At 34.5% G+C, this 10,894-nt stretch overlaps 2 protein-coding genes across 3 annotated transcripts; both read left to right on the top strand.

Annotated features, from left to right (window-relative positions):
- Positions 1–5,736: 5,736 nt before the first annotated feature.
- Positions 5,737–8,894, top strand: LOC117132151. 2 transcript variants are annotated; one of them, XM_033285859.1, is made up of 5 exons: positions 5,737–6,098; positions 6,190–6,222; positions 6,313–6,377; positions 6,552–7,405; positions 7,658–8,894. In XM_033285859.1, exons 4-5 carry the CDS (start codon positions 6,560–6,562, stop codon positions 8,108–8,110), a joined length of 1,299 nt encoding a protein of 432 aa, XP_033141750.1. In that variant the 5' UTR covers positions 5,737–6,098; positions 6,190–6,222; positions 6,313–6,377; positions 6,552–6,559; the 3' UTR covers positions 8,111–8,894. The 2 variants fall into 2 exon arrangements, with proteins under 2 accessions (XP_033141750.1, XP_033141749.1); XM_033285858.1 differs by having other exon boundaries at positions 5,737–6,377.
- LOC117131765 lies at positions 8,305–10,739 on the top strand. The gene is made up of 4 exons (XM_033284228.1): positions 8,305–8,314; positions 8,377–8,827; positions 8,909–9,002; positions 10,515–10,739. The coding sequence occupies exons 1-4, from the start codon at positions 8,305–8,307 to the stop codon at positions 10,737–10,739; spliced, it is 780 nt and encodes a 259-aa protein (XP_033140119.1).
- Positions 10,740–10,894: the final 155 nt, after the last annotated feature.

Below are 10,894 nucleotides of genomic sequence, written 5' to 3' on the forward strand. Positions count from 1 at the left end.
TTGTTCATGAGATGTCCATGGCAAATTCACGTGATATATCATATACTTAGACACAAAAAAAATTACATATACTTACACCTTTTAATTTAGGGAAATTGCATTCACTATACACAATAAAAACCAAAATTCATTAACTAACTAAAAACACCCTCTCTCTCCTACTTTCTCTTCCTATCTCTCTCTACTCTCTTTCTAAATAACTAATTTCCCTTATTTTTTTGGTTATTTAGCAAATAAACCCTTTAATTTAAAACTTAACAGTTATGGAAAAAGATGATAATAATATTTATCACAAAACAAAAATGTTAGCGGTGGTAGAAACATTTTAAATGGGAAAATATCTAGTGGTGTAAAAATCTTGCGATGATAAGAAAACAACAAAAGACTGCATGATTCACATAACTACCATTTTTCCATTTCAAAAGGTGAACAGTTGCTAGATTCTAGTATGAATCTTTACTGGAAAGTCAGTTATACAAATGTGCAAGGTATGAAACAAAGTCAATACGCGTTTTTAAAGTTGACGTGATGTTATATGCGTTTACTCGATTTGAATAAAATTTGAGCTTACTTTCAGTGGTTATCTCTCACATTTATAATTCAACGTTGACTACCTTTACTTTACTGAAAAGTATTTTAAAGAATAATTGAATTTGTGTTAAAAAGTATAACTGAATTTAAAACGTGATTAACCGACTCAGTAACTGAAATACAACTGAACATTTTTCTTTTTGTTGGAATAAATATCATTTTAGCAAATCATGTAAATGATTCGTTAACTTAAATATAAGTAACGTATTCTTCAATGGTACACTATAATTTTCTCTATATTTAACTCTAAAACTAGATTTTGATCCGCGCAGGCGCGCGGGTGTGTATTTTGAAAAATATGTTGATATTTGTTTTTCACGTAATTATTAGGATTTGGAAAAATGAATTCGAGGAACATAACCGATACCGATCCAAAGATATAGTACCAAACCCAAACATAAATTGATTAAATATTCTAATTATTCAAAATTTTGTTATTTAGAGAACCGAATCTGATCCGAACCGAAGTATTTGGGTATCCGAATTTATCTAAAAATAGATTTATATACTTACATATATTAATTATTTTTAGATTTAACGTATATAAAACATCAAAAATGATACTTTTAAATTGGTTTAAATACTTGAAAATATATATAGATAGTCAAAAGTAAAAATCTGAAATAGTTAAAGTATACTCAAATCACCAAAAATACTTAAAATAATTATTGATTTCGTATCCAAAATTTTAAATCAAGCCAATTGATATGTTAAGCTTAAGTATTATGACATATGTTATTCAAATTTATACGTAATATATTATTTTATTTATACATTTTGAGAAATTTAAAATATATAATGATTTAAGACTTTAAAAATAATTTAAATTAGTTATCCAAACCCAAACCAAACCCGCAAAGATCCAAATCGAACTCAAACCAAAATTTAGAAACATTCTAATAAGGCTGAAATCTTTGACCCCGAAAACCCAAAATACAAACCGATCAGAACTAAACCCGTATGGGTATCCAAAAGCCCATCCCTAGTCATTATTATATATCGTATTTTATCATCATATAATTAATCGTATTTTATATGTACCATCATATAAATAATCATATAATTAATAGTATTTTATACATACCATCATATAAATAATTACATATATTATATTTTTAAAACTTAATATGGAATATGAAAACCATAATTTGAGTTGGTATTTCAAATTGGGCTTTGTATTATATTTTTCTTATATATATTGACAATATTTTCTTATAATGGTTATTGAAAAATAGTTTAGTAAAAATCCATTTTTGAATATATGTATATTTTTGAATCAATTTTTGATATAAATCAAATTTGAATTATTATTTTGATTTGAAATATGTATATAAAGTTTAAATTTTGTTTTATGGTTAGTTTAGAAAAAAAAATTTTAGGGAATTAGATTGATCCATTTTGGTATATTTTAAAAGTGGCCTAGATAACTTTCAATTTTTTTAAAAAAACATAAGCCCATTACTTTTTTTCATAATACTATTATCCTTGTTTTCAAACAAAAATATTTTTTTTTAAAAGACTGCAATCCATGTTTCCAAACACTCCAAATTTTTAAAAGTCCTATTCAAATCTCCAAACACTCCAATTTTGTACTTGAGTTTTAATAAGATAGATAGAGTAACTCAATTATAAAGCTGGATTTGCTCCAATGGTTCACTCTATAATAGAGTTACTCTATAATAGAGTGAAATATAGAGTATTCTTATTTTTTCACTCTATATTTGAAGTAAAAAAATAAGATTACTCTATATTTCACTCTATTATAGAGTAACTCTATTATAGAGTGAACCATTGGAGCAAATTCAACTCTATAATAGATTTACTCTATTTTAGTGTAAATTATAGAAGAAAAAATAGAGTTCTCTTGGAGATGCTCTTAAGATGAACGATAACACAAAGATGACACAGGTATGCATTGTTAAAAATAACGCGTACGTGTATATATGGAAATACCATAAAAATACTAGTCCAAAATATTGGACACAAAGAAAAAATTCAAAAAAAAAAAAATATTGGACACATTTGTACTCCAACTATATTATAAATATATTGATCATAAAGTATAAAGATAACTTCTATTAAGAGATTAATAGTATGATGAATAATAATTAGAATATTAAGATTTTGTTTAGTTACATGATTTAATAATATATGTATAATCAATGACTATTAAATTCAAATGAAAATCTTAGTTAACAATTAGTGAACTCAAACAGATTAAAAACCCCTTTCTCAAAAAAAAAAAAACTCAAACATATTAAAATACAACAAGTTATTCAAAAGAAGTATATATTTTCATAAAATCTAACATTATACTATAATATACAAATCCAAAAAATTTGTAACAATTTAAGTATACACAATATTCACTTTCACAACATTCAAAATAAATCATTATATTTGATATATCTTACAATATTAGTTACTTTAACCAGAAACAAATCTTACAGTATCAACTGTTAACTTATTATTAGTGATGGATATCAGGATATCTACTTTTTAGTAAGAGTTGTTGAAAAAACTACGTTTTAGTAAGCTAATAAATTAATCGATAAACACTTGAATTAATTAATAGAATACCTTAAAGGTCACAAAAATCATGATGCCCCTATTGGTAACGCATGCTCTCTCTATTCCCTTTCTCTTTACGCATTCCCTTCTCCTCGATATATCTATTTTCATAAGTAAATTAAAACTACAGAATTTAACATGTTGTAGCAGTAGCTAGAGCAAAAATTAGACCTCATTAGCATTCATGCAGCATAGGTATCAGAAGTAGGATTTGTTAATGTGAATGTTTACATGATTATGTTCATGCCGAGAACGAATTACGGTAAGCGCCGTCCCCGTTAATAGCTTCAGTGAGTTTAATAAAATGTGTGTATCTAGTGATTCTTATTTTGTAAACCAGAGTGTTTCAAAGTATTTTAGGTTTTAAATTCTAAAAAAGTGATCAGAGATGAGATTTTGGCGGGTGAAAAAGGCCAACGCATGATATTGCTTCTTCGACCATCATCGTTCTCGGTTCATCTCCATTCTTATTTTTCTAAACATGAAAAAGTAAAACAAACCCTTTATGCACGCTACAACTTTGAAAATAGGTTCTTTTTCAAAAAAAGAAAAAACTTTGAAAATAGGTTTGTATTTTTATACATATATAGTCCCATGCGTGTGCATATATTTTATTGCATGAAACATGTAACTTCGAGTTAAGTTGCATAGGTTACTTTAAGATCGAGAAATCTTTGGATTAATTTTTTATAATTTCTTTGAATATAATAAAATCACGTTTTAGAATAATAGATCTGTAAAAGATATATGTATGATCCTTTTGGAAGCAATATTTGGATGTAATTCTTTTTCAAAAGAAAAATATTTGGATGTTATGATTACGGAATACATTATAAACACCATACCAGAAAGAAAATGAAAAAAAAAGAATCTTGCTTTTCACACACGAGTTCTACTTTTGTTTTTGAAGTCAAAAACGTTGTCGGTGCGCACTGAGAAGATAGAGGAAATGGATTATCAAAAGATGAGAACTACTTTGCTTTTAAAGACTTTCTCACAAAGACTAATGATAGATGAATAGAAGAATGATTTCACGAGGAAGAAAACAAAAGTAAAATAAAAATATCATTTTGATTATCTATAAACTTTACTTACACATGCACTTGTGTAATGTGTTTGAACATTTTGAGCACCATGGTGTCATCTCTTTTAGGTCAAGCTTTTACCCAACACAACCAAATCACTCAAAACAAAAGTATTCTTTTCATTTCTCACATCCACCATATTTTCATTTCTTCCTCTCGCTAATTATTCTAGTTTATCAAGCAAGTCAATATCCGGACGTTATATATTCCAAACATTGTTCACAACGATTAATATAAATAAACAATTTTGAATTGGTATTACATCGGACATTGAAAATAATAAAAAGGCTATAAGAGTTTAAACGATTCTTCTTTTCTCAAGATTTCTTATTTATCATTCGCTATCTTATAGTTCGAGTCTATAATAATAAAGATTTTAACCAATTCATGTCCATTCTCTCGTGCGACCAATATATATATATATATATATATATATATATATATATATATATATATATATATATATATATATTATATATATTGTCATGTTCAGTACATTCAAATTCACTACTTTATATGTGACGTTACGTACTTCTCTGCTTGATCCATATGCATGTTTTTTGAAGATACAAAGTTGAGCTTCTTTTTTTTTTTGTAACTGAGTTGAGTGAACCTTAAATGATTATAAACAATACTCTATAGCGTATAAAAAAAGAATAAGAAAAAAATACAGTCATATATGTAAAAAGTTCTTTACGCCAGACAATTTTTCAAGTGACCTAACTCGAGAAAATCAACTGAAATATATAGGTCATGATAAAATAAAACGGTCGATTTTTTGGCAAAAAAATAAAAAATATATATAAAACGGTCGATTTGTAACGTTCGGATTGGGTAGCTAAGTCTTGATGTTAGATGCTAATGCGTATCTAGCGTATTGTAGGTTCAAAGACAGATATAGTTGGAGGAAAACAATGAATTATACTTTACGTTTTGAAAGGTCAAGTTTTCTTTTGATTCATTTTTCTTCGCTTAGAAAATTTTGGGAAAAGAGAGTAGGGGTTTTTGCCAAAACTAACCCACAACTTGAATTTAATCCCAAACTTATACCCAAACTTGAATCAAATGCAAAACTAACCTAAAAGCCTAGTGAAATTACAGCTCAGCCCCTTGTGACCAAACAAAAAAACAGAAGCTATTTTTACGAATATAGCCCCAGTAAATCGTCTGAGTCGTCTGAATTGTTGGAAATCGTCTAGACGACTGAAGTTTCAGTCGTCTGGTACCAGCTTATTTTAAAAATAATTTATAAATCTTGTAAAAAATATTTTGATGCGTGAAAAATAAAAATCAAGTAATTATAAACAGTTTTAAGTGATATAAATTAAGATATGATAAAATTGATTTGTTTTGAAGATAGATGAGTGGAAGTAGTGTATCATTATATTCTTTGGTTTAGGAGTTTGGCAAACATATGTTGTAGTATTGTATGTATTGTTAGGGTTAGATCTTGGAAAACTAAAATGTTTTTTTCAAAAATTAGTTTTCACCAATATGTGTTTATTTCTGTGTATAGTAAACACTTTTCAAGTTTGATTTGATTTTATGAAGTGTTTAATTAGATAAATAAGTTTAGGGGTTATGTTTAGGGTGTGGACGACTTATATTTCAGTCGTCTGTTGAATAATTTACACGGACGACGTATATTTCAGTCGTCCACATCGTACCGAACCTTTAATTTTACCAATGTACGTTTTAACCTAACCGGATCATTTACCGGACATATAAAAGCTATTTTTTTCACTATTTCACAATTTTACGAAACCCTAGCGCCGTTTCTCTCCAACGGCGATTTCGAAGGCGATAAGACGAAAACCCTACCGTGGTCGTGTTCCGCCGTTATCTTCGCCGGTAATCTCTCCGATTACGACGAATCTCGTTTCTCCTTCATGCCGTAGAGTATTTTCGTAGTTTAAACTGACCGTCTGCTTCTTTTTTTCAGATCTGAAATCTCGTTTGCCAAACTCCGCCGCCGGTATGTTATTTCTCATGTATTAAGGCGTTTAGCCGCCGGAAAAACCCTAAATATTTTAGTATTGATTCTTCTTTTCCCTTCGATTTGCAGATCTGTAACGGCTTGGGGCCACATCTTCTCCGACCATATCTTCTCGGACAATATATTCTCCAACTGTAAGTCATTCGTCTTTTGTTTAAAAGATTTTGAGATTGTTGTAGTCTTTTACTGAAAGATTACCCAGACGACTTCCTGGAAGTCGTCTGGAAGTCTTCTATAGCATTTAGCATAGTGCGCAACCTATGTGTTTGAGATGGTTGTTTGAGATGGTTGTTTGTGATTATTTGCAGGCCTTTAAATGGATTTACCAGAATTCCCGCCGAGGATGTTTACATTAGGAGAAGAGCCTGATGCAATCAGGAGCATTTCGTATCATTCTGATGACACGAAGTTGTTTAAAGCTCTATGTGATTGTCTCACAGCTGACGAATATGAGGATCTGAAGGCGTCGAAGTTAGGAGTGTTCATCAAATTCAAGGAGCTTGACTTTGGTTGGACTTCAAGGCTGGTACATTTTATGCTCTCTTTCCAGCTAGACATCAAGAAGAAGTTTGAGCTCTGGAGTCTTGTCGTTTCACAACTTGTGAGGTTTTCACTGATAGAGTTTGAATACCTCACTGGGCTGAACTGCGATTACATCAAGGACCTGGAAAATCCAAGGTGTGAGGTTAAGACGGAGATGGCTGCTTTCTGGGAGAAGATGCGTGTTGATATCGATACTGGGCCAAGTATTGATCAGATAACAGAAGCATTTTACAACAGCGACGAGTGGTCTCGGGATGATCGCATGCGGCTGGGATACCTTGCCATCTACGCAGGGTACATCGAAGGGAAAAAGTTCTCATCCGCTACATCAGCTAGTCTTGCAAGGCTAGTGATGGATTTAGAAAAATTTGAGAATTATCCATGGGGGAGAGTGGCGTTTAAGGTGCTGATGGATTCTCTGAAGGCAAAAGACTTGACGCAAACTGGTTACACTGTTGATGGGTTCATACAAGTGCTCCAAGTGTGGGCGTACTATGCTCTACCAGAATTGGGTGCTAATTATGGGTCTCCCGTACCAAACAGACCGTCTCCACTGTTGCTGGCTTACAAGGGTGGCAAAAGACAACGCAAATTTTTTAAGGCTGCTATCAATAAACAGGTACTTAACTTCACTCCTAAGACTTCTCATACGACCTAAAGTTAAGTCGTGTGGAAGTCATCCAACAAAAGACCACTCAGACGACTTACTTATAAGTCGTCTGAGTGGTCTTTTTGTTGGAAGACTTTCAGACGACTTAACTTTAAGTCGTCTGTGATCAAAATACTTCTCAGACGACTTAACTTTAAGTCGTCTGTGAACAAAATACTTCTCAGACGACTTAACTAAGTTTATATCTTTTATTTATTGCAGACTATCGTGAAGAACTTCGTTCAGAAGGATTTTGATGAAATGTTTCCAAAATGGGACGGAGACGTAGATGACCCTGCCGCGGATAACATAATTAAAGTCATGTTTAATGATCCTGGATGGGAGTGGACCATGGAATGCTGGCCAGTCACCGGTACTCGCAAGGTTGTGAAGATGGAAGTGATTCCAGTGAAGAATGAAGTGAGTCCCGTGAAGTCAGAGAGTGTTGTGAAGGAAGAAAGTATCAGACCTCGGAAGAAAGCTCGTAAAGGGTCTTCTGTTTCTGCTGAGAAACCTGCGGCGGGTAGTGAAGGTCAGCAGATTGAAAAGACCTTGAAGGACATATCTGATGCCATTAATCTTGGCTTTGGGACGTGTCTTAAGGAGCTCAAATTACTGGCGGATAGGATTGAAGCTGTGGAGAAGAAGGTGGGAATCACCAACAGAGGGGGTTAATCTGATGATCGTCAACTTACAACCACTTCAAATCCACCAAAACCTGTTGACGAACCAGGGGTTAGTACCAAAACCTCTCCCAAAATTGCAGAGAAGAGAGTCACTAGGCAATGTGTTAGGAAGAGTCAGGACTGATGTGATTTGTTTCTTGTGTGCTTTGATGAACATGTGTGCTTTGTTTCTAGTGTGCTTTGATGAACCACTGTATGCCTTGATTCTGAACATGTGTGCTTTGTTTCTAGTGTGAATTTGATCTTTGCTGTAAGGGCTTTTGTTAATAGTTTTTAAACACACTGTGAACTCGAAATTGCAGAGTGAAAGTGTGAATGGGGCGAAAGCAGGACAGAAGGAAGCCAAAGAACCGAGTCTTACTACAGAACCGAGTTCCTCGAGAGAGCTCTGTCTTGTGAGTCCTGCAGACGACTTACCGAGAGAAGATCCTAGCCTTCTTATATTGGACAAACAAGTTTCGACCGCTTCAGATTTACTCGTTGAAGAAGCTAGAAGGCAGACAAACAAGGAGACTGCTTTGGTGAATCTCCGTAAAAAAAGTGTGCGAGAAAGGAAGCTTGCTCCCACACAGCAAACTCCTTTTAAGGGAAACAGCACTGCCAAACAGATCATTCCAAACAAACAGGTTGGCGGAGGCTATGATCCTTTTGCACCCATTGACAAGATGAAGTCGAAGGAGCTCACTGCATGGGTGCAAAAAGATCCGTAAGTTGCTGTTAAAAATATGCTTACTTATATTTGATTAAAAAAAGCTTCCATTTGATTATTTACATTTTGTGTTTGCAGTTCTTATAAACTGCCTCTGAAAAAAAAACCACGTAGATGTCGAAGTCGATTCTATCAGGTCCTCCGAACCCCCTTAGAATGGCTAACCGACCATGTAAGTCTTCTGCTATTTTCTTACTCTTATATAAGTCGTCTGGTAGTTATCTGGTACTTTTCTGATTTGTATAAGTCGTCTGTGAGTCGTCTGTGAGTTGTCTGTCAGTCGTCTATGAGTCGTCTATAAGTCGTCTGGTAGTTATCTTACGTAAGTCGTCTGTAAGTCGTCTCTAAGTCGTCTCTAGGGATGGCAATTAAGGACCTGGACCGCGGGCCTGGCCCGTAAAGGCTTGCTGCGGGGCGGGATTGGGCCTCCATTTGGATAGCCCGCAAAATTGCGGGCCTCGCGGGACGGGTTCAAAGCAGGACGGGTCAAAAGCGGGACGGGTCAAAAGCGGGACGGGTCGAAAACGGGATGAGCTTAACCCGCGGGATTTTGAAGACCCGCAACCCTAAGTCCCCATTTCTGCTTTCGCCTAAAAATTGGAGAGAGAGAGAGAGAGAGAGAGAGAGAGAGAGAGAGAGAGAGGAGAAATGATTCTTGTGACTTTTCTCCCATAAAACATAAGGAGTTCCGGCGATGATGCATGATTCGAGCTCCGGTGATGATGGTTCGAGCTCCGGCGATGACGATTCCAGCTCCAGCGATGACGATTCGAGCTCTGGTGTTGTTTTGATTTGGTTTTCTCTTTTTATTTCACACAACTATGAATTGCTTTATTACAATATGATATTTCTTGTTTAAGTTGATTGGTTTTGTTTTCAGTATTGTGAAGTGGTGTTTTTCTTAAATTAAATTTGGTTACAGTGGTGTTGTTTAGGAGAAAAGTTAGTTATATTAAACGTTCACTTGTATAATTTGGTAAAGTGATTCACGATTTTCTTTGCAATCCAAATAATTAAAAAGAGTGATGGTTTGATGAAGACATAAAACACTTGAGCCAACTTATTACAAAGATAATAACTCAATCATATTCAAACTCAACAAAAGCTTATGCTGATAACAAAAAAGCTTTTAACTCAAGAACGCAAGCACAAACGGAGCTTTGTGGCATTGATTTTGATAAGTCTTTAGTGAAGCTAAATGAGCTCTCTTCAATTCTCTTACACAACTCTTATACTTGAGCATTCATGAAAAAAAACTGTAGTAGGCGGTTTGATAAGGAGGCGTCCCGCGGGACGGCCCGCGAAGGCCTATATATTTTGCGGTACGGGTTTGGGCCGGCATTTTGAAGACCGCAGCCCGCGCGGGACAGGCCCGCTGTAACCCGCTCGACGACTAACCCGCTGCGGTATGGGACGGAACAGGATGGGTAAACCTGTTTGACATCCCTAGTCGTCTCTAAGTCATCTCTAAGTCGTCTGTGAGTCGTCTGGTAGTTATCTTACGTAAGTCGTCTGTAAGTCGTCTCTAAGTCGTCTCTAAGTCGTCTCTAAGTCATCTCTAAGTCGTCTGTGAGTCGTCTGGTAGTTATCTTACGTAAGTCGTCTGTATGTCGTCTCTAAGTCGTCTCTAAGTCGTCTGTAGGTCGTCTGTAAGTTTTTTTGACTTGTATTGTTTTATATGCAGCAAATGGATGCTTTTATTAATATACTGAGGCAACGGTACCAAAACCATCCAGAACATTTCAGGAGCGACAGAATGTGCTTTCTTGATCATGTCTTTTCTCGGCAGTGGAGGGCCTCCTACCCTGATTTTAAGAGCGACGCTCCTGATGCCAACGGTTTAGGAAGAAGACTCCCTGGTGGGGCGTGGAATTATCATGCAGGCTTGATACCTTTTTTTGCCATCTAAGAAGGTTTGGTGGATGGGATGATATCTACACCTGTGAACTTCAAGAACCAGCATGGATTGCTATATGGATATCGATCCCTAAGAGGCACATCGTCGTCTGGGACAGCATTGTCTCTCATATTAGCCCTGAGAACTCGATGAGGTAATGGAGCCTT

This window comes from Brassica rapa, chromosome A02 (assembly GCF_000309985.2).
Source record: "Brassica rapa cultivar Chiifu-401-42 chromosome A02, CAAS_Brap_v3.01, whole genome shotgun sequence".
Lineage (NCBI taxonomy): Eukaryota > Viridiplantae > Streptophyta > Magnoliopsida > Brassicales > Brassicaceae > Brassica > Brassica rapa.